Source organism: Hypanus sabinus, chromosome 22, assembly GCF_030144855.1.
Source record: "Hypanus sabinus isolate sHypSab1 chromosome 22, sHypSab1.hap1, whole genome shotgun sequence".
NCBI lineage: Eukaryota > Metazoa > Chordata > Chondrichthyes > Myliobatiformes > Dasyatidae > Hypanus > Hypanus sabinus.
The window spans coordinates 20,516,967-20,541,580 of record NC_082727.1 but is presented as its reverse complement, the minus strand read 5'-3'; the positions used below and the strand labels follow the sequence as shown (position 1 = coordinate 20,541,580).

At 46.4% G+C, this 24,614-nt stretch overlaps 1 protein-coding gene across 1 annotated transcript; it reads right to left on the bottom strand.

Moving 5' to 3' along the window:
* Nucleotides 1-1,307: 1,307 nt before the first annotated feature.
* Nucleotides 1,308-21,101, bottom strand: taf5 (TAF5 RNA polymerase II, TATA box binding protein (TBP)-associated factor). Its single transcript, XM_059947206.1, has 10 exons — nt 20,484-21,101; nt 17,646-17,961; nt 15,996-16,159; nt 6,980-7,115; nt 5,484-5,604; nt 4,190-4,319; nt 3,185-3,349; nt 2,737-2,914; nt 2,483-2,660; nt 1,308-1,820 (listed from the first exon to the last, which is right to left on the bottom strand). The coding sequence occupies exons 1-10, from the start codon at nt 21,083-21,085 to the stop codon at nt 1,603-1,605; spliced, it is 2,208 nt and encodes a 735-aa protein (XP_059803189.1). The 5' UTR covers nt 21,086-21,101; the 3' UTR covers nt 1,308-1,602.
* Between the last annotated feature and the right edge of the window lie 3,513 nt (nt 21,102-24,614).

Below are 24,614 nucleotides of genomic sequence, written 5' to 3'. Positions count from 1 at the left end.
CTCTGGTCCTGTACAACTACAGTTGGTCTTTTGCGGAAGTTCTTTGTTCATTGGGAGATTTATGATTGGACTGGAAAAATTGCAAAAAACAGAACAGCTTGTCTAGCCAGACCCTGTACGTTAATTATTACACCAGCAGTCTGGCTCTGCTTTGTGGGAACCATTGCCTTGCCTAGTTCTGTTTCCATCAGTCTGTTCACCCATGTGTCCTACTACACAACTATTCTAATAAAACCTGCACCTATTCAAATCCCTATAAATCTTCACGTTTAATGTGAAAGTTGCACAGTGTAACTAAACAGCAACCCTGCAGCTTTAATTAGAGGCTTCTATTTTTGGACAGTGCAACATTCATAAAATGCTGGAGGTACTAAACAGCATCTACGGAGGGAAATGAAATATCCATAATTTCTCTGATCTGCCAAGTTCCTCCAGCATTTTATGTTTCACTTTAGGTTTCCAGCATACAGAATCTTGTCTCCATTTTCAACAGTAAAGATTTGCTTTGTCACATGTACAGTGAAATGCATTGTTTTGCCTCAAATCTGGGGGAAGCTCAAGTCACCATGCTTCTGGAACCAACATACCATGCCCACAGCTTGGTAATCTTAGCCCACGTGTTTTTGGAATGTAGGAGGAAACCTATGTAGCCAGTGAGAACATACTCCTTACAGACAACAGCAGCAATCTTACAGCTCCTACCGTAAAGCATTGTTTTAATGGCAATGCTCTAGTAATGACTGTTGCTTCAGAACACTGATTTTGGTGTGACACTACCAGCAGTGAATAGGTTGGTAAAGGTTAATAAGCCTTGCTTCCACAAGTCTTTCCACCCAAAGCAAGTAAAAAAACAACACGTTTGGTTTATTTGAAGACCGCTATAAAGATGTTCTGCTGATCCTTTGGTGTCGATACTTCCGAAGACAGCAGTAAAATGTCCAAAGTAGTTTCACATTAATTAATGGTTAGGGAAAGTTTGGGAGTTACTGTTAATAGGCCAAACATGGGCAAATGGAACTCTTAGATGGGTGTCTTGATTGGAACTGCACCATTTGGGCTGAAGGGCTGCTGCTTTGACTTTGGGGGTTCTAGTTCAGAACAATCACATTGCCCTAGCTCTGAGCATGCACGAGACCGCAACCAGATCTGTACTGTCTTGATGGCTGTGCTTTTTGGAGTGACCTGATGGAGGGATATTCACAGGAAGAGAAGTCTATATAAAACATTGACAGATCTTTCTTTGCAAAGGGAAAACATACATCTTTGCAGAAAGTTTCTCAGGGTGCCATTACAAACTCCACAAAACATCTGATTTCAGTATTTTATTGTAAATTTCATCAAAACTTTTTAAAAAAAACACCAAGGAACAACCCTGTTCACTCACATTACTGCAAAACTTCTTGGTGCGGCAATGTGTCGCAAATGTACCACCTCGGCATGAGCTGAAGGGGAGGACGGGGCTAAATATGAGAATGCCACGGATACCGTGAAATTATATGCACCCTTTGTTCATTCTGAGAACGACGTGGGGATCGGGGAACAAGAATTGGAATAGCTTCCATTCCTGATGGGGTGGGCTGGGCCAGCAGTGAGGAGGACCTGTCACTGTGGGTTGTACGCCCCTGCGGCCAGTAGCAGGTTACGGCGGGTGAAGTGCAGGCCGATAACGGGCGTGGATTTGGTCATGTAGGAGCCCAGCAGCAGCTCCTGCGAGTTGTCAGTCAAGTTGATGTGTCCAGTAGCAGTGCTGAAATCATCCGTCTCGAGGTCCTCAAAGGCTTTCACCGTATCCCACATTTTCACAGTATGATCCATGGACCCTGAAACAACAAGGAATGGGTCAGAAGATTCCTTTGCCAGCAGCAAAGCCCCAATTTCATCAGCAGACACACTCCTCCATTGCCTCTGCCATGCTTCGGAATGCATCAAATTACATTTGACTATTGTAATGTCAGAGGTATAGCAGCTAATAACCAGAGCCCCAGCTCCCACACACTCCCTTTAACACATTGCGGCCCTGGGTCCCACCATCCCTTGTATAACACATCACATTTATTATACTGTTAATTAATATCTATTAAACAAGGATCCAACCGTGAGCTGAACTATTGATTGGACAAACATTCAGCAAGTCAGGCAACATCTGTTAGGAGAGAATGACCTTGGATCAGAATTGGTGTGTCAGCGCTACCTATTGTGCTTTCCAGCAGTTTGCATTCCACTCATTTGCTGCCCGGGCTAATGAGCAAGGAAATATGAAAGGTGTGAATCTCACACAACAGCTTGAGAATTTGAATTTTAACAATGTGAAAATAAACAGCTGGCCACAGTAGAAGTAGCAGCATAACTGCCTTATTACTTGGAGCAAATGTGACTCCAGTCATGTGGTTGACTGTGGGTTTTAGAACCACCAGCTCTTTGAAACAGAAAATGGTGGCAAGGAGCTGAAAGTCCTACCCTGCTGCAAAATGAAGCATCTCACCTGATGCTAAAATCTCCCCGTCACGGCTAAACTTCAGGGCATAGACAGTATCGGTGTGACCCTTCAGCTCTCCCACGAGAAGCCCGTGCCCAATATCCCACAGCAGCACACGCCCGTCTGTGGCACCCGAGGCCAGGTACCTGCCGTTTGGAGAAAACACTAGCGAGTGGATTGGCCCCTGAAAGAAAGGACAGGGCATTAATGAAGACTGTCTCAGCCAAGCTGCCAACAATCACTAGCAAAGAGCTGCCTACCTTGTGTCCAGTGAGGATTCGGACGCAGTTGCCATTTAGAACATCCCAGAGCCGGATGGTCCGGTCTGCAGATCCAGTGACGACATAATTGGAGTTGGGATGAAATCTCGTGCAGGTGACATCTGAGAGATGACCGGAGAATATTCGCAGAGGTTGATAGTGATCTGTCACCCAGAGCCTGAGGGATTGAATGTCCCACGTGTTATTCAAGTTTACACAGTATATTAATACACAAGAGTTGTCAACTCAAGCAACAATTGGCAGCAATTTGAAATAACATTGAGCCCTTCGGAAAGTCATGAGACGTCCAGGCATAGAAGCTATGAGCCAAATATACTGTGATTAATGCAGATGGGTTCCACAGGCCAGAATGGAAATGATGGGCTGAATAGACTGTTTCCACATTGACAACCATGACTCTAAGACGCAATAATTCTGATTTACTCACCGTGCCACACGATCATGACCTCCTGAAATGAAGTAATAGCCATAGGGAGAGAACTGTGTGTCCCACACTGGATAGTTGTGTCCCTTGTAACCCACAAGGCAGGTGAAGGTTTGCAGACTCCACAGCCTCACCGTCCCATCCTCCGAGCTGGACAAAAGGTAATTCCTGAAGAGAGAGGAAGAACAAATCTGCATTCTGTCATACCATCTGTTCTGCCACTGTCTGCTGCTGGCAGCATGTTTCCGCTGTGCCCATGAATTAAAATTAAAACAAACTGCTGCTTTTATTCTCTCTCTTCACCCCCCCCCCCATTTACCCTACCTATTATGTTCAAGAGATACAAGAGAGAATTATTCTCTTTGGAGAAATCGAGATAAAAGGAAATTTGAAGGATGTGCATTAAACTGAGGAAAGCCCCTTGCATCAGTGGATGGTCCCAGTACCAGAAGCACAGAAGGAACATTTTGCTCAACAGATATAGGACACTGGAGGCAATGTTCAGGAACCCAGAGCCTACAGGGAGATAGAAACTGAAGCAGTGCTTCCAGAGGGAATTGGAGAGGTACTTGAGGGAGAGTAATTTGTAGGGCTTTGGAACAAAGGCACACAAATTCTGTGGGCTGAAAGACTGACAGGGCAAAGATTTAATGGGTCGGATGATCTCCTGTGTTGTAGCAAGTTTAGCTGACCGGTGATGTGGCATCTGCACCGGAATTTGAGACAAGTGCTATTGGGTTTGAATCTGGCTGGCCTTTTGCATACTTTCCATCGGTGCTGGGTTGAGCGTCGAGCAAGCAACTCGGCTTCGTAAAAAAGCAAGACCAAAAAATGCTAAAGGGCAAGGTTGCCGCCCAATGAGCCACAAGACACAGAAAGGAACAACAACAACAATGTTCTAGCAATGCATCACTTAATCTGGACTGCATTTATGCACCAACATCAACAAGGACATTAGATGGACAGGAGCACAACAACCTTTGTAAGAGTTTATGGGGAGCTCACTACCTGTCAGGACTGAAGCTGGTCCCATACACAGGGCCACCATGTCCTAGTAACATTTTAAACTCGCAGGCAGACTTCTCGTCCATTATCCTCTCCAGCACATCTTCCGACTCTTTGTCGATTAAACTGAGATCTGCAGGAGAAAGACAAAACACTTAGTCAGCCTGCACTTGCATTGAGATCAAGCGTCAATAGCCTCCCCCCCCCCCCCCATCTGATTGGGTCTGGACACCTCATGTTATATAAAAACCATCCTGAGTAAGGGTAATGTCTGTTGCTGCTACATGAACCCACAACTTCAAACTGTGTGCCACAGAAATGCAGAGCTCTGTGGTGTTGCTCGGGAGGTTTGTAAACAGATGACAATCTACATACAGAATCTCACTTGAAATTGTACATCTTCTCAAATCCCATGGGAAGAGGTGGTATTTGTGTAATGGCAAGTTACTGTTCTCTACTGACAATCACGCATTCAGCGCCCGACCTGGGAGTGGCAGAGCAGAGTGTGGAGGAATTGGGGAATAGAACTCTCACAGAAGGTGGTGACAAAATTCTTTCAGTCGGCCCGAGGGAGCTGCAATAATGAAAAGCTGCTTGTGGCTCAAGAGGCAGAATAGCGTTATGGCTCAGTATGCACAACGTATTTCATAGCGGGAGCTCACACTTGTCCTGACAGTGGCTGAGGAACCATGAATTCACTCATGAAGAGATTCTTCATGAACAAAGGACAGCACCTAAACATAAAGGGCCAAATGGACTCCTCTAGATTCAATTGCAGAGAGTGAGGCAGAATGAACAAGCCTACTAAGCCATCATAGGCACTAGCCTCCCCCAACCCCAGCAAAGACATCTTCAAAAGGCAGTTTTTGTCATTAGGACCCCTAGCACTCAGGGCCTGCCTCTTCTTATTTCTGCCATCAGGGAAGAAGTACAGGAGCCCGAAGATTCAGAATTGGACTCATCGATTCAGAAAGAGCTTCTTGCCTTCCGCCATCAGGTTTTTGAATGGACAATGAAACTGAACACTACTGCACTATTTTTGCTCTCTTTTGGCACTGATACATAGAGATAGATATAAATGCAATTATTTAATTGTAATTCATAGTACATTTCTTGTACTATACTGCTGTGGCAAAACAAATTTCACGACATGTGTCTGTGATAACAAACCTGACTGATTTTGGTGGGCAAGCGATAAGCAATTAGTGAGGGGAAAACCAACAAAACAATGTGTCAAATCACCACCTTTGCAGCCTCCAGCGGGACCATCGCCTTTTCTCTGGTTCTGTGCATTTACCTGTGGCCCCTTTGACGCTCCGCAGCTTCTTTGGCGTAATGCTCCATACTCTGACGGTGGAATCAGCGAATCCACCCGCTATCAGACTGGAATCATCCGTGAAATCAACTGCGGTGAGACCCTGGACCAGGGCAGAATGGCAATGGTCAGAAATCAGGCAGGATGACAAGTCATTTGGAAGCGTGCATAACCAAACTTTCTGTGCACAAAATCACAACTGCAACCAGGGTCTTGTATAAATTCAGCAGCAATGATTTTACATTCAATACTTAGGCAAACTGTGCGGAAACAGGCCTTTCAGCCCATTGAGTCCATACAATCAACCATTTACACATCCTACATTAAATCCACTTTATCCTCCCCACAGCCCTATCAAATACCCTCCAAATTCTACTTCTCACCCACACTAGGGGCAATTTAAAGTGGCCAGTTAACCCACTGACCCTCACATCTTTGGGATTTTGGAAGGAAAGCCACACAGAGAGCATCTGATTCAGGATCTGAACCAGTGAAGCAGCAGCTCTGCAGTTATTAGGCTAAATTAGAATTATTTGTCATACAAGCATCAAAACAAGGAAATGCCTCGTTTGTATCAAATCAAATCCGTGAAGGTGGTGTTGGGTTGCAAGTATACCATCAGGGTCTTTTTATCTTTGTAGTTTCTGAACTCTAGCCGGAAGGATCTTGCATCGTCTGATCATATGTCACTTCTTTCTAAGAGTTGATTTTATTTTTGACCAGTAGAACCATCCCATCCCCTCTATCTAGCTTTTGATTCAAGCTAATTCGTTAGATGTTAAGCTCCCAGCAGTGATCTTTCAACCACTACTCAAGTGATGCCCACGATGTACCTGGCAATCTTTATACGTGCTACAAGATCATATTCCTTATACATTGTGTGTATTCAAATGTAACTCCTTCAGTCCTGTACTCTTCACCCTTTTCAATATTGCCTCTATGTTACACTCCAATTCATCTCACTGACTGCAATTTTGCCCTATCATCTGCCTGACCTTCCTCCGTCTCACTGCACACTGCATCTTACTTGCACACCAACTGCCCCATCCTCAGTCCTATCGTAATGGTTCCCATTCCCCTGCCCAATTAGTTTCAACCCTCCCCAACTGCTCTAGCAAACCTGCCCGCAAGGATATTGGTCCTGTACGGGTTCAGGTGTAACTGGTCCTTTTCAAAAAAAAGTATATACAGGTCATACCCTCCCCAGAAGAGATCCCAATGGTCCATAAGTCTGGAACCTTAACCCTGCACCAATTATTTGGCCACACATTCAATTGGGTTGTATGAGCACATTGGTTTGAAAGGGCCTGTCACTGGTGTGTCTCTAAATATTTTTTTTAAATCAGTGGACCCCTGCATCCCTAATGAAGAGGATTATAAAACACAATGCAATAGATTTGCAAGCTTTTGTTGCTAGGAAATACAGAGGTTGTGTAATTCCTCCTGGGCCAAGACTGTCACTGGAGTAGGTCACTAACCTGATAGGCATTTAGGAAGCTGTAAAAGCAGATGGAAGGTAGACAGTCTGGACCAAGCTTCACCCTCTTTGCAGCTTCCTTCATTATCATTATCTTGTCCAGCTTGTCAGAATCTTTCAGCTCAGGAAGCGGAATTCTTGAGTGGGAAAGAAAGGACTTAAGATTTACACACCTTGGGACTTCCTGAGATGTTTAACAGCTATTGAGGAAGGTTTCAAAGGGATCAATACTGTAATGAAGGAAACACAACTGCTATGTTTGCAACAACAAGCTCATATAAAAAGTCTTCATAAATCTGGCTTAAAATAAATATTGCCTTGGGACAAACGTAGTGACAGAAATAACAACTTCTATTTGTGAAACACTTGTATAAGGACAAATCTTTCCAAAGCCAGTTCACGGAAATGTCTCAGCACAAAAAACTGACCAAAGGGGGCATTAGGGAAATGCCACAAAGCTTGGCCATCGTTATAAGTTAATAAGCACCTTAAAATTGAACAAAAGAATTTCAGAGCTTAAGGCCCAAACACTCGAAGTCACAGCTGCTATTGGTGGAGCAATTAAATTCTGAATGACTAAGTGAGATGCAATGAAAATAGAGTTGCAGGGCTGAGGGAGCTTACAGATAGAAAAGGAGTATATGGAGAGACGTTGGAGGAAAAAAGTACTAATCAGACCCAGACCAATGGTACAAAAACTCAAATGCTAGAAGAACTCAGCCAATAAGACTGCAACTGTGAAAAGAGAACCAGTTAGTGTTTTGAGTCACAGACCTTCCAGAGAATTAGGGAAGAGCAAGTGTAGGGCAAAATACTCTATCTAGGGCTAGATTAAGACAGATCCGGTGATAAGGAACATAAGCATTGATCATTATGGAAGCAGGAGGGTGGCAATCAGCACAAGAGGTCGTTTGTTGGTGACATAGTGCGGAGTTTAAAGAAGACGTAGAAAAATGGGAGAAGGTTCTGAAGAGAGAATGTAGGGAGTTAGGCAGAAAGCTAAAGGCAACACCTCCAGAGTAGTAATCTTTGGATTGCTGCTTGTGCCATGTGCCAATGAGGGTAAGAATTGGATGATCTGGCAGATTAATGGGTGAATAACTGGTACAGGGGGCAGGCTTTCAGATTTCTGGTGTGTAGTGAGACTATGAGAAAGAACAGATAGACGGTTGGGCAAAATTGCAGTCAGTGGGATGAATTAAAGTGTAACAGAGGTTCATTTGCTCTGTGCCGTGTCATATGATGTGGACGACCATGGTTTTTTCATGAGCATGATTGTTGGGTAAATTTTTCTATAAAAGTGGTTTGCCACTGCCTTCTTCTGGGCTGTGCCTTTACAAGATGGGCGACCTCAGCCATTGCCAATACTCTTCAGAGAAAGTCTGGCATCAGTGGTTGTGTGACCAGGACTTGAAATATGCAAAAACTGCTCATATGATCACTCAGCACCTGCTCACACAGCTTCATGTGACCCTGATTGAGGTGTGGTGACTAAACAGATTCAACACCTTGCCCAAAGGTGACCTGCAGGCTAGTAAGGAGCGTCTTACACCTACTTTGGTAGAAACATATCTCCACCCTGACATAACAGGGTTCAAAATCAAAAAGGGTGATGAATACAGGACCGAGTTGAATACATGCAGTACATGGAATAAGGTCCTGCTGCGCAGTCAGAGATTGGCGGGTATGATGTTATGGGACAAGCAGGTAGGCAGAAGGTGGCTCTACTGGTAAAAAAAATAAATTAAATCCTCAGGGAAAAGTGACATAGGATCAGACAATGTAGAATCCTTGTTAGTACAGTTGAACTGTAAAGATAAAAAGTCCCTGATGGGAGTTATACACGGGCCTCTGAACAGTAACCAGGATGTGGGCTTCAAATTTTAACAGGAGATAGAAAAGACTTGTCAGAAGGGCAATGTTGCGATAATCATGGAGGATTTCAATAAGCAGATAGATTGGGAAAATCTGATTTGGAGCTGGATCCCAAGAGGGAATATGAAGAATGCCTATGAGATGTTTTTTTTTTAAAGTAGCCTGTCGTTGAGCCCATTAGGGAAATAGCAGTTCTCAATTGGGTGTTATATAATAACCCAGATTTGATTAGGAAGCTTAAAGTAAAGAAAGACTTAAGATGCAGTGATCATAATACGATAGAATTCACTCCGCAATTTGAGAAGGAGAAGCTAAAATCAGATGTATCAGTATTACAGTGGAGGAAAAGGAATTACAGAGGTATGAGAGAGGAGCTGGCCAAAGTTGATTGGAAGGGGACACTAGAAGAGATGACGGCAGAATAGCAATGGCTGGTGTTTCTGGGGGAGAAACTCAGAAGGCGCCAGAAAGATATATCCCAAAGCTGAAGATGCATTCTAAGGGGAGGATGAGGCAACCATAGCTGACAATTGAAGTCAAAGACAGCTTAAAAGCAAAAGAGAGGGAAGGTAGAGGATTGGGAAGCTTTTAAAAACCAACGGAAGGCAAGTAAAAAGCCATAAAGAGAAAAAAAGGTTAAATATGAAGGCAAGCTAGCCAATAATATAAAAGAGGATACCAAAGATTTTTTTTCAACTATACAAGGTGTAAAACAGAAACAAGAGTGGATACCAGACCACTGGAAAATTACACTGGAGATAGTAATGAGGGACAAAGAAATGGGGGAGGGACAAGAGATTAGCAGAATGCCAGAAATGCGAGATGTCGGGGGGCAGAAGTGAGATGAAAGGTCTGAAGGTAGATAAATCACTTAGACCAGATGGACTACACTCCACGGTTCTGAAAGTGTAGCTGAAGAGTTTGTGGAAGCAGTAGTAATGATCCTTCAAGAATCACCAGATCCTGGAAAGGTTCCTGAGGATTGGAAAGTTGCAAATGTCACTCCACTCTTTAAGAAGGGAGAGAGGGAGAATAAAGGAAATTATAGGCCAGTTAGCCTGTCTTCAGTGGTTGGAAAGATGTTAGAGTCTCTTACTAAGGATGAAATTTCAGGACACTTGGAGGCTCATGGTAATTTAGGCAAAGTCAACATGGCTTCCATAAGGGGATATCATGCCTGACAAATCTGTTGTAATTCTTTGAGAAAATAACAGGAAGGGTAAACAAAAGAGAGTCAGTAAGTGGATGTTGTTTATTAGGATTTTCAGAATGCCTCGACAAGATGCTACTCATGAGACTGCATAACAAAATCAGAGCCTGTGGTATTACAGGAAAGGTACTAGACTGAATAGAATATTGCCTGACCGGCAGGAGGTAAAGAATGGGAATAAAGCAGGCTACTTCTGGTTGGCTGCCAGTGGCTAGAGGTGTACTACAGGAGTCGGTGTTGGGACTGCTTCTTTTCACGTTATATGTCAATGGTTTGAATGAAGGAATAAATAGCTTTGTGGATGATACAAAGGTAGGTGGAAGGGCAGGTAGTGTTGAGGAAAAAGGGTGTCTGCAGAAGGACTTGGGCAGACTGGGCAAATAATAGATAACAGATAATAGACAATAGGTGCAGAAGTAGACCATTCGGCCCTTCGAGCCTGCACCGCCATTTTGAGATCATGGCTGATCATCTACTATCAATACCCGGTTGCTGCCTTGTCCCCATATCCCTTGATTCCCCTATCCATAAGATACCTATCTAACTCCTTCTTGAAAGCATCCAGAGAATTGGCCTCCACTACCTTCCTAGGCAGTGCATTCCAGACCCCACAACTCTCTGGGAGAAGAAGTTTTTCCTTAACTCTGTCCTAAATGACCTACCCCTTATTCTCAAACCATGCCCTCTGGTACTGGATTCTCCCAGCATCTGGAACATATTTCCTGCCTCTATCTTGTCCAATCCCTTAATAATCTTATATGTTGCAATCAGATCCCCTCTCAATCTCCTTAATTCCAGCGTATACAAGCCCAGTCTCTCTAACCTCTCTGCGTAAGACAGTCCGGACATCCCAGGAATTAACCTTGTGAATCTACGCTGCACTTCCTCTACAGCCAGGATGTCCTTCCTTAACCCTGGAGACCAAAACTGTACACAATACTCCAGGTGTGGTCTCACCAGGGCCCTGTACAAATGCAAAAGAATTCCCTTTGTAATAAAGGCCAACATTCCATTAGCCTTCTTCACTGCCCTTGGAGTATCGTCATCAGTTTTGGGCCCCAGATCTCAGAAAGGATGTGTTGTCATTGGAGAGAGTCCAGGGGAAGTTCACAAGGAGCATTCCGGGATTGAAGGGGTTAACATGTGGGGAACGTTTGGCAGCTTTGGGCCTGTACTCAGTGGAATTTAGAAGAATGTGGGGAACCTCATTGAAACCTATCAAATGTTGAAAGGACCAGATAGGGTGGATGTGGAGAGAATGTTTCTTCTGTAGGGGCTATGCAGAACTAGAGGGGTGACCCTTTTAGAATAAAGAGGAATTTTTTTTATATATATATAGCCAAAGAGTGGTGAATCTGTAGAATGCTCTGTCACAGACTGCAGTGGAGGCCAAGTCTGTGGGTATATTTAAGGTGGAAGTTGATCGTTTCCTGATCGGTCAGGGCATCAGTGGATATGGCGGGAAGGCAGGAGTATGGGGTTGAGTGGGACCAGGATCAGCCATGATGAAATGGCAGAGCAGACTTGATGGGCTGAATGGCCTAATTCTGCTCCTATGTCTTATGGACTGTGTCTGACCCTGGGACTGTGTGATTAGATAGTGTGGACAGAGCTTCACTCTCCAGTATGTCTGACTCTGAGAGTGTGCAATAGGACAGTGTAGAGGGAGCTTCACTCTGTGTCTGACCCCAGGACTGTGTGAGGGGATGGTGTGGAGGGAGATTCACACTGTCTGACCCCAGGACGGTGTGGAGGGAGCTTCACTCTTTGTCTGACCCCGGAGTGTGTGATGGAACAGTGTGGAGGGAGCTTCACTCTGTGTCTGACCCCAGGACTGTGTGAGGGGATGGTGTGGAGGGAGATTCACACTGTCTGACCCCAGGACGGTGTGGAGGGAGCTTCACTCTTTGTCTGACCCCGGAGTGTGTGATGCAACAGTGTGGAGGGAGCTTCACTCTGTGTCTGAGCCCAGGACTGTGTGAGGGGATGGTATGGAGGGAGATTCACTCCGTGTCTGACCCTGGGAGTGTGTGATGGGATGGTGTGGAGGGAGATTCACACTGTCTGACCCCGGGAATGTGTGATGGGACGGTGTGGAGGGAGATTCACTCCGTGTCTGACCCTGGGAGTGTGTGATGGGACGGTGTGGAGGGAGATTCACACTGTCTGACCCCGGGAGTGTGTGATGGGATGGTGTGGAGGGAGATTCACACTGTCTGATCCGGGAGTGTGTGAGCGAACGGTGTGGAGGGAGATTCACTCCGTGTCTGACCCCGGGAGTGTGTGATGGGACGGTGTGGAGGGAGATTCACACTGTCTGACCCTGGGAGTGTGTGATGGGATGGTGTGGAGGGAGATTCACACTGTCTGATCCGGGAGTGTGTGAGGGAACGGTGTGGAGGGAGATTCACTCCGTGTCTGACCCTGGGGGTGTGTGATGGGATGATGTGGAGGGAGATTCACTCCATGTCTGACCCTGGGAGTGTGTGATGGGATGGTGTGGAGGGAGATTCACTCCGTGTCTGACCCTGGGAGTGTGTGATGGGATGTTGTGGAGGGAGATTCACACTGTCTGACCCCGGGAGCGTGTGATGGGATGGTGTGGAGGGAGATTCACTCCATGTCTGACCCTGGGAGTGTGTGATGGGACGGTGTGGAGGGAGATTCAATCTGTGTCTGACCCCGGGAGTGTGTGATGGGACGGTGTGGAGGGAGATTCACTCTGTGTCTGACCCCGGGAATGTGTGATGGGACGGTGTGGAGGGAGATTCACTCCATGTCTGACCCCGGGAGTGTGTGATGGGATGGTGTGGAGGGAGATTCACACTGTCTGACCCGGAAGTGTGTGAGGGAACGGTGTGAGGGATGCACCACAGTCTGATCTGTACTGTCTCTACAGAGATTCAGTCCCTCTGGGGAGGCATCAGTTCCCGGTTTGGGACAACTGCCCACTCTTGGCTCTGACCCCTACTTGGCCTCAGCCTCAGCTGCCTTTTCCTGCGCCATCTCGGCGACTCGCTGTCGCTGTGCATATCGTTTCTTCGTCTTGTTGAGCTCCTTCACAGCCTCGGTCAGTTCTGCCTGGACTTGGAGCAGCTGCTCTGAGCACAAATGGAAGATAATGTAGGAAAATGCCTGATTGTGCATGTTGACAGAAGTAATAAAGATGTGGACTACATTGTAAATACGGAAAAAATTCAAATATCAGAGATGCAGATGGACCTCGTGCAGGATTCACTAAAGATCAACTTGCAGGTTGAGTCGGTGCTAAGAAAGGCAAATGGAATACTAACATTCATTTCAAGAGAATGTAATGCAGAGGCTTTATAAGACAGTGGTCAGACCACTCTTGGAGCATTGTGAGCAGTTGTGGGCCCCTCATCTAAGAATGGAAGTGCTGTCATTGGAGAGAGTCCAGAGGAGGTTCATGAGAGTGATCCCAGGAACAAAATGGTTAACATATGAGGAGCATTTGATAGCTCTGGGCCTGTACTTGTTGGAGTTTTAGAAGAATGATGGGTGATCTCATTGAAACCGATCGAACATTGAAAGGTCTGGATGGAGTGGATGTTTTCAATAGGTAGGGGAGTCTAGGACCACAGGACAGCCTCAGAATTGAGGGACATCCATTTAGAATAGAGATGAGGAAAAACTTCTTTAGTCACAAGGTGGCAAATCTGTGCAATTCTTTGCAGCATGAGGCAGTGCAGGCCAAGTTGTTGGGTATATTTACAGGGAGAAGGCAGGAAAATAAAGCTGAGAGGGATAATAAAAGCTGTAAAATTCAACATCCATTCCAGTAGGTTGCAAAGTGTGAGGAAAGATAAAATGTTACTCTAGTTAACACTGTAGCTGCGGGTGGAATGGGAATGGGATTGATAGTTAAAGTGGTGTGCTACAGGAGGCTCAGGATCACCACTCTGAATTGAGTGCATTTGCTCCCAGAGTGGTCGATCACCCAGTCTGTGTGGTTTCTCCAGTGTAGAGGAGGCCACATTATGAACACCAGATACAGTGCACTAGACTGAAAGTGCACATGAATCACTGCTTCACCTGGAGTATTTGAGCTCCTGGATGGTAGGAAGGGGTATGAACTGATTTTGCATCTCTTCAGGTTGCATGGGAAGGTGCCTTGAGACAGGAAATTGGTGGGAGAACGGAAGAGAGAATGATGAAGTGATCAAACCTGGAACATGCAGAAAGAGGAGAGGGGAAGATGTGAGTGAAAATGGGATCATGTTGGAAGTGGTGGAAATTGTGAAAGATGTATTGAATGTGAAGGCTGTTGGCGTAGAAGTTGAAACAAAGAGGACTTCTTTGTTTCATCCTGGGTAGAGGGGGTAAGAGCACACATGCAGAAAGCAGAAGAAATACCGTTGAGATCCATTCAGTATAGTAGAGGGGAAGTCATGATTCAGGACAGAGAACATATCTGAGGCAGTAGAGTGGAAGCCACAAAAAATGTAACAGAAGTTGTTTGGAGAAAGGACTTATATCCTTACAGTAAGCCAGGTGAGAGGATGCACAGTTAGGTACCTGTGGGAGTCAGTGGGTTTATATAACATGCCAGTGAACATAGCGGTTTGGGTGATGAAGACCTGGTGTGTTCAGACATGGAGTGCAGAGGTTATGAATGGCCCAAGTTTACCAGGAGCAGAACAAAGCAGAAACACAAAGAATTCTTCAGATGCTTCAAACCTTGAGGAACAGATGCAAAATTCTGGAGGAACTCAGCACGCCAGGCAGCATTCATTGAGCAGAATAAACAGTTGACAAGTCGGGCCGGGCATGATGGGTCTCGACCTGAAACGCTGATTGTTTATTCGCCTCCGTAAATCCTGGCTGTCTTGCTGAGTTCCTCCAGGAGAGGGAGGGGGAGAGAGAGAGGGGGAGAGAGAGAGAGAGAGAGAGAGAGAGGGGGAGAGAGAGAGAGAGGGGGGGGAGAGAGAGAGGGGGAGAGAGGGGGAGAGAGGGGGAGAGAGGGGGAGAGAGGGGGAGAGAGGGGGAGAGGGGGGGGAGAGGGGGGGAGAGAGAGAGAGAGAGTGTGTGTGTGTGTAAAACAAAGCAGGCTGGACAGGAGAGTGCTGGGGTAGAGCGGAGATGGGACATATTACAGGGGTGAAAGTAGCTGATCACTTATCTCAGGCAAGTGCACTAGCCATAATGTCACGAATAACACTTGAGGTTAAAGACCTGCTCCCATCTTTCTGAAACTTGCACGTTTTAATTTGGATCATTTTATAAAACCGCTTCTCACCTGCTGAGCGTGCACAGAACAGGTGCCAGTTGACTAGCTTTGGACACAATGTGACATTGGCAGGCTCAACGTTTATTAACCAGTCGTGTACCCAATGCAGGATTGTTTGATGAGATAGCGTACAGTGTATGTCTCTTCTTCTGCCCCACCACCCAACTGGGCAGAAGATACAAAGCCTGAAAGAATGCACCACTAGACTCAAGAACAGCTTCTTTCCCACTGTTGTAAGATTATTGAACAGTCCTCTTGTAGCATAAGCTGGAATCGCTACCTTGTCACGGCCTTGCACCTTATTGTCTTCCTGCACTGCGTTTTCTCTGGAACTAACACTGTTCTGCTCTCTGTTACTGTTTTTCCCTCTATCTTGGTGTACTGATGTGGTGAAGTGTTCTGTGTGGCAAGCAAAACTAAGTTTTGCACTGTACTTCAGAACAAATGACAACAATAAAGCAATAACCTAACCTGGACTGAGTGATGAAATAGTGTAGGGGGAATTTTAATAGCAACAGGGTCACTGGAATGAAAAATCTCCTGTCCTAATGAACAACATTGTCATTTGAAAACACCCTCTCTTTAGGATTGTTTTTAAATGGCATTAAATGAGTGAAAGGCTCATGTTAGAGCCAATCATCATCCTGTCCGATCAGCTGCAACTGAGGGGTGTCATTGTCAGACCTGTTCTGTGGAGGGGCATTGGGGTCCTGCTTCTTGCTCTTCGCCCCCAGGCTGTCCTTTTTCGGCTTCTTCTTCTTCGGTTTCCCCTCCTCATTTTCTCCTTCCTCATCTTCGTCATCGAGAGGCAGCTCAATCTCAGGCTCCTTCAACAGTCCGAAGAACACCTGTCAAGATTTTGACAAGTTATCTTGGTGCAGCCTCCTGTTCCCCACCGGATGCACAGTACTACGACTGTAGCTCCTCACTCTGGGTGTTCAAGGTTTGTAACACAACAATGGCAAATGAAAACAGTGAACAGAGGAAAAACACACAGATTAGAGATCACCTCAGAAAAGAGAAATGGTACTTAACAAGAGTAGCAAAATCCAGAGAAACCTCTACAAGCTCTCTTCCCCCGCTTCAGTTAGTTGCCATTCCCCTAGATGGAAACCGAAGCCCAGAACTCCTCACCAATCCTGTAAAGAATGGCTACTAGGATCTGATGTCAGAGTTGTACAGCACTGAAACAGGCCCTTTGCCCCATCACATCCAGGCCAACCCATTCAACCATCTATATTAATCCCATTTGCCTGCAGTAGCTCCATTTACTTCTCTGCCTTGCCTGTTTAAAAACCTCCTAAACTGAGCAATTGTATCAGATTCCACCTCCCCTGGCAGCACGTTCCAATTATCAGCCACACGAAAAAATGTCTCCCTCAAATCCCTTTTAAATCTCTAACCTTGGACCTTAAACCTATTTCATCTTGTTTTTGATACTCTCTGTTTCTGAGAGAATCTATCCTAGAATAAGATAGGCACATGGACAATAGAAAAATGGAGGGCTATCTGGGAAGGAAGGGTTAGATTGATCTTAGAGAAGGTTAGAAGGCTGGTATGACATCGTGGGCCGAAGGGCCCGTACAGTACTGTTCTATAAACTTTTAGAACAGTATAAAGGTCTGGTTGTCCATCAGCCTCCTTTGCTCCAGGGAAAATAATCCCAACCTATCAAACCTCTCCCAGTAACTAGAGTGCTCCAGTCCAGGCAACGTCCTGGTGAAACACCTCTGCACGCTCTCCAATACAACAAGATCCTAGCTACAGCGTGTTGACCAGAACTACAACAATACATGTTTTACATGTTGCAGTACAACTTCCCAGCTTTGACATTCTGTGCCCCAGCCTATGAATGCAAGTACGCCACATGCCCTCTTCAGCACCCTATCTATCCGCTTGTGATGCCACTTTCAAGAGAATTAGGAAATTGAAACCCAAGCTCCCACTGTTCAACACTCTTCAGTGCACAACCATTTACTGTATACGTCCTATCCCATCTGACTTCCCAAAATACACTTGTTGGGAATAAATTCTACCTGCTGGTGCTCTGACCCACTTTCCATCTGTTCTGTATCCTGCTGTATCAGTAGACTGTGTTCCTTGCAATCCACAATAGCGCTAACATGTAACATCCACAAACTTACTAATCAAACCTCCTACATTCACATTTCTACTAACCCTCAAGAGAATGGGAACGGGCCTCAAATTCACCACTGACCCTCTGGAGAATAGGAACTGAAGCCCAGGACTCCCCACTGACCCTCCAGAGAATGGGAACTCAGGTCCAGAACTCCCTACTGATCCGACAAAGAATGAAGACCACCAAGTGCCCACCTTGGTTTTATTGGCCTCCCTCTTGGCCTCGCCTGCCATTCCTCCAGACGTTAACTCAATCTGCTGCTTGCTCCTGGGCATCCCATCAAAGACGTCGATGAACAGGTGCTCCTGCACAATGTTCCAGATCTGGTTGTTGTGCCTCTCCTGCAGGTGGCGTTTCAGGCACTGGTAGGAGTCACGCGAGATGCGCAGCACAAACTTGCTGGTCCGGAAGTCTAGAACCGTCTCGTTACCCTGCATGTGTTCTTTCTTGGACAGCCCAGCCAGCACTCGCAGGTCATCCTGGTAGTAACCTTCCTGATCTCCATGGTACCTGAAATAAACCATGTCCCAGGTTAATAGTGCATTTACAAGGAGCACTAAGCAAGAAAGCAGCAATCAAGAACCCCATCATCCAGGCCATCCTCTCTTCTCATTAGTTCCATTGAGCTGGAGGTACAGAAACCTTAGGTCCCACACCGCCAGCGTCAGGAAAAATTATTAACCTACAACCATCAGGCTCCTGAACCGACATGAACAACTTCACTCACCACAACTCTGAACTGATTCCACAACCTACAGACTCATTTCCAAGATACTTAAGGAAAATAAATCGAAATACAACCAAATTTATGAAAAACTATACACGGGGCGCCATGATAGCGTGACGTTATTACAGCTCAGGGCATCAGAGTTTGGATTTCAATTCCGATGCTGTCTGTAAGAAATTTGTACATTTTCCCTGTGATTCAAGGCATTTCATCCGAGTGCTCCAGATTCGTCCCACACACCAAAGATGTACTGGTTAGTAGATTAACTGGTTATTATAAACTCTCCTGGGATTAGGCTAGGGTTAAATAGGTGGCTTGCTGGGTGGTGTAGCTCGCTGGGTGTGGAAGGGCTCATTCCGTGCTGCATTTATAAATAAAGATAAATATATAAATAGTGACAACCACCATTGTGCAAAAGATGGCAATATTGTGTCCCATCATTGCTCATTCTTACAAATTCCAGCAGCTATAAACTAATCTATCTGATAAGCATGCCCAACCTTACTAAAGTAGGCAGCAAGTTCACTCTAGGAACACGCTTCTCTGCCAGGTCCCCCTCTCAATATTCATCATCATGTGCTGTGTCATATGATGTGGGAGATCATGGTCTCCACAACCATGATTGTTCTTGGCAAATGTTTCTACAGAAGTGGTTTGCCATTGCTTTCTTCTGGACAGTGTCTTTCCAAGATGTTGACCCCATCCATGATCAATACTCTTCAGAGATTGTCTGCCTGGTGACCCTGATCAGGTGGCGGGTGCGGTCTAAGCAGGTGCCTAACATTGTGTGCAGACTAGCAGAGGGAAGGAGCGCCTTACAGCTCATTTGGTAGAGACGCATCTCCACCCTGCCCAATACTGTCTGGAATAATGGAGAATGGGGTGGAATAGGCATTCTACTGTAGGAAATGTAACTTTGTGAGGTTGTGCACTGCATGAAATCACGGCTCATTAAGTGCTACAGTGTAACAGAATCAATTAACCAAGAAAGGGATAGGAACTGGGGTGATTTGGTAGCCCATCTTTATAAAGATTCCTTTACAAGCATTGTCCTTCCCAAATGTTTCCTAAATGAGGTGTAATTGAAATCCCCTCACTTGCTCCCATTATATCAGTTTTCCCCTTTAGAAATGGAACCATCTCTATTTTGCATATGCTTACATAAGAGTCACTGAACAATGATAACTGAGCGGTATTGAAGACTGCTACAGATGAAATTGTCCACGGGGCCCTGATCTGGAATTTCATACTGTGGAGTGGAAAATGCCCAAGTGCCTAACTTTCAAGCAGACATAATTTCCACCTATCATCTCCCAGCTTCTCACTTCATCTCCCCTTCCCTCACCTACCTGCCTTCCCCCATCACCTTGGTAGCACATACAAAATGCTGGACAAACTCAGCAGGTCAGGCAGCATCAAGAGTCCTGATGAAGGGTCTTGGCCTGAAACGTCATTTCCATAGATGCTGTGTGACCTGCCGAGTTCCTCCAGCATTTTGTGTGTTTGTGTGTGTGTGTGTGTGTGTGTGTGTGTGTGTTGCTCTGCATTTCCAGCATCTGCACAAACTCTGTGTTTATGATTCATCTCTGCCAGCTTGTAGTCCTTCCCTTCCCCCAACTTTCTGATTCTGGCATCCTCCCCTTTCTTTACTGTTTATTTCCCCCTATAGACGTTGCCTGGCCTGAGTTTCTCCAGCACTGTGTGTATTCACAGAGCAAGGGCTTGATCTAGTAACAGGAGGGGTTCTAGGCTGGAAACTACTCCCAGCTGCCTGTGTACCCTCACACAGAAGCAGACAGGCAACACCGACACCAGACTACATTAACTCTCGATGTGGAACAAATGTTATGCCTCCTCTTTGTGCTTCACAAAGTTATTTACCCATCACACTGTGCCAGGCGCTAGATCAGATTGTTTTGGGTTGAAGCCTTACATCAGGACCTTGTCTGTCCTAGTGCAGGATTTCAGCCTGAACTACCGACAGTTGCTTTCCCCTCACAGATGCTGTTCGACCCAATGAGTTCCTCCAGAAAACGGTTGTGTGCCCTACCGTTGACCCGTGACGTGTTGCTGAGCCGCCACTCATGCTCGGTAAGGAATTTAAACACTGACACAGTGTTCCACATACCGCACCGTGAGACTGTGTACTATAGCTAAGATATTGAAGTGTCAAGACTCGTTTGGGCCCCAGGAATGGGTTTACACGCTGACAGTGTTCCATACACCATTGTTGTCCAGTGGAACAAGCGGCAGACATGCTTGGGCTCCGGGTAAGGGGTTTGTAAGACATTGAGGCTTTGCTGACCTCTGGAAGAAGTGCCGGGCCTCACGTTCGTGTTCGTTGTAGACCAGCTCCAGGTATAGGTGCACGAACACCGGGTACAACAGGCTGGCCAGTTCGGCTTTCAGCGCGTCCAGCGCCGCCTCGATGAAGGCCTTCAGGCCGCTGTAGTACTCCTCGTAGAGGCTGGGGTCTCCCTGGTTGCTGTAGGCGGACAGCACCGAGCTGACGTCGGGCTGGTGCACGGAGTCGGGGCCGCGGGGACCGGCCGTCCTCAGCGCGTCGTCCAGCGCATCCTGCACGCTGGCCTCCCGCCGCAATGTCTCCTCGGCCTCGCGGAAGCGGTTCTTCTTCAGAAACTGGAGCACGGCGAGCAGGGTCTGGCGCTCGTTGAGCTCGGGGCCGGGACCCGCCGCCGGCCTGCCTCCCTCCCCCGGGCTCTCCGCCGTCTCCGTCTTCACCGCCAGCGTTGGCGACGGACTGGGCGACGGCGAGGGCGCCGGAGAAGCAGCGGCGACGGCGGGGGCCGGGGCGGGAGTGGGGGTGGAGGTGGGCGCCGCGGAGACAGCGGGACTCGGGCTCGGCCCGTCACTCGGCGGATCCGGCACCGCCGCCATTTTCACCATCTGCCGCTTTTTACGACATCTGACCACACTTATAGAAACGGCTTTACGGTAGTGCTGGCACAGTTCCCGCTACTCTTTACGATAGTTAGGGCCGAAGCGAACTTCCTTTACAGTTTGACGATCAATTAAAGGGACAGGCCCCCATGTCAGACTTGGTATGGAGAAAGGTCAGGAAAAGTTCACCAATAATATACAAATAGTGTCATACCCCAAACCAAATCATTATTTAAAAACACAGATTTCGTGGCATGTCAATAATAATAAATCTGATTTTGTAAGCACGAGGAAATCTGCAGATGCTGGAAATTCAAGCAACACACACAAAATGCTGATGGAACGCAGCAGGCCAGGCAGTATCTATAGGAAGAAGTACAGTCGACATTTCGGACCGAGACCCTTCGTTAGGACTAACTGAAAGATAAGATAGTAAGAGATTTGAAAGTGGGGAGGGGGAAATCCAAAATGATAGGAGAAGACGGGTGGGGGGTTGGGAGATGTGAAGCTAAGAGCTGGAAAGGAGATTGGCAAAATGGATACAGAGCTGGAGAAGGGAAAGGATCATGGGACTGGAGGTCTAGGGAGAAAAAAAGGGGGGAGGGGAGCACCAGAGGGAGATGGAGAACAGGCAAAGAGTGATTGTGAGAGGGGCAGAGAGAGAAAAAAAAGGGGGGAATAATAAATAAGGGGTGGGGTAAGAAGGGGAGGAGGGGCATTAATGGAAGTTAGAGAACTCAATGTTCATGCCATCAGGTTGGAGGCTACCCATATAAGGCATATAAGGTGTTGTTCCTCCAACCTGAGTGTGGCTTCATCTTGACAGTAGAGGAGGCCATGGATAGAGATATCAGAATGGGAATGGGCTGTGGAATTAAAATGTGTGGCCACTGGGAGGTCCTGCTTTCTCTGGTGGACGGAGTGTAGATATTCAGTGAAATGGTCTCCCAGTCTGTGTCGGGTCTCACCAATATATAGAAGGCCACACCGGGTGCACCGGACGCGGTATATCACACCAGCCGACTCACAGGTGAAGTGTCGCCTCACCTGGAAGGACTGTCTGGGGCCCTGAATGGTGGTGAGGGAGGAAGGGTAAGGGCAGGTGTCGCACTTGTTCCGCTTACAAGGATAAGTGCCAGGAGGGAGATCAGTGGGAAGGGATGGGGGGTACAAATGGACAAGGGAGTTGCGTAGGGAGTGATCCCTGTGGAAAGCAGAAAGGGGGGGAGGGAAAGATGTGCTTGGTAGCTCAGGGTGATGAGAGAATCCTAGAGTATCAAATTGTGTTGGGGATTTTAAGCATATAGGCCAAACTGTGTTTCACATCCCAGTTGCAAGTTGTTAGAAGCCTTGGCAACAAATATCATCAAAAATCCTCACCATTTAGGCCGAGCCTTATTCTCGCAGCTGGCATTCAGCACGAGGTAGTGAAATCTTAAATACACCAAGTTCAAAGAAAAATACTTCTCTTCAACTATTCGGTTCATTTAGTATGACCACTTTCATCATTTTGTACTGAAATAGGCTATTTTATATAGCAACTCCAAGTGCTGAAGGAACTCATTCTAATTGTGTTTTTTTCTTGTAAATATTGTATATAATTTGTTTCATTCATATTTTCCTATATATGTAGTTATATGATGTGTGTGCCTGTGAGGCTGATGCAAATAACCTTTTCATTGCATCTTTGCACAAATGGGCTTGTACAGTATATGGCAATAAACTTGACATGAAAACTGAATGTAATTTGTACTATTGTATTTACTGTCGCTATACTTATTTTAAGCACTGATTCTTGCCACTATAACCCACTCTGTGATAAAGTGCACAACCTTTTTAAACTGAAGTGCATTGTTGGGATGTTGGAGAAATTTAAAGCATAGGTAGATTCTGCAACGTCACCATCAGAGCAGGCAAACTCCACATGGACAGCACCTGAGTAGTAGCAGTGAGATAACTGAAGCCAAGGATCATGTTCCCCTAAGGGTTTATTCCCTTATTGGAGTACACCTGTATGTGACTTTGTCTAAGGTTGGGAGGCTGATGCGCAGGCAGCCACCACGTGGTCCTTGAGAGATGGGGGTCAGGGTCTGGTGCCAGATGGCTGAGGAGTCCTCAGTGCTGCAGCCTCCCTCCACCTTCACTGTTGCTGTGATGTGTCATCATCTTCCATCAGCTCCGCCACTGAGGCACTGTTCGGACCTGGGGTCGGCATCAAACTTGGGTTCCTGAACTTATGAGACAACACCACTAACTGGTGTACCACCAAGCTGCCAGTAATACCTCGTTATGCCTTGCACCTTATTGTCGGCCTGCACTGCCTTTCCTCTGTAACACTTTATCCTGCATTCTGTTATTGTTTCCTCTCGTACTGCCTCAATGTACCGATGTAACGAAGTCTTTTCACTTCACCTCACTGCATATGACAATAATAAACCAATTTTCACTCCTCTCTCCGCGACACTGGGGCTATGAGACAACCCCCGCCTGCCGTGCTTCGTGTCTGTGAACTTTGCAGTGATTTGCCCCGCTAGTACGACGAACTGAATACTGAGGCTTTGGGCTGCTCCAGGGGTTCGGATCTAAGAACTCCGTTTTGTTTGGGATGCCATTGTTGCTTGCTTCTAATGTCTGGATGATTTGTGCTCCCCCCCCCCCTCTCTTTCTCTGCACATTGGGGATTGGTTTTTCTTTGTTTCTTAAATGGGTTCTTCGCAGGTTTCTTGCTTTGAGCAGAAAAATCTCAAGGTTGTATAATTTATACGTTCTTTGATAATACATGTACTTTGAATCTTGGAATTTACTAATTTAACAATATACCTTCACACAGGAATAAGGTGGAGCAATGTATCACAAAAGGGATGTGCACCCCCTGTATATTGCACAAGCAAAGAAGACTACAGCGAATTGCAGGGATAGAGTAACCACGTGCATCTATCGGTCAGGGACAGGGAACCCATATGTATTGCACAGGGGACAGGGTACACCAGTATATTCTACAGGGACAGGGAATCCCGCTATATCACACGGGGCAGGAAACTTCCATAGCTCAGAGGTATACCTCATGTCACGGTGATATTGCCAACAGCAGTGCTCCATCCTTGGAGTTGTTACAGCTGGTGGAGAGGGATGGTAATGGGAACAAGCTTCCACTACCTAGTAAATGCTCCAAATGATGTACGCCTCAAATAGCCTCCGACAACCAGCTCCTGGTCTTCATGGGGGGCTTAGCTACTGAACCCGGCTGAACCATTTCTACCGACAGGAGAAGGGGCAAAGGCGGGTTACTGGAGCCTTAAAACCGGTCGCTTTGGGCAGATGGGGCTCATCAGCCATGGTTGGCGGCTCAGCTAGGAGCAGGAAAACTCTGATCTCAAACCTCGGCTGTCTTGTGGCTGAACCCACTCATGGGGAAGGCTTCGGGAGTGAACCTCATGGGAAAAATCCAGAGCTGGAGTCCCTCGGGCAGTCCTACATTGAGTTCAATGCTGACTGGCAACTCCTGTGATGCTGCTGGTACCAAACTGTACTGGTC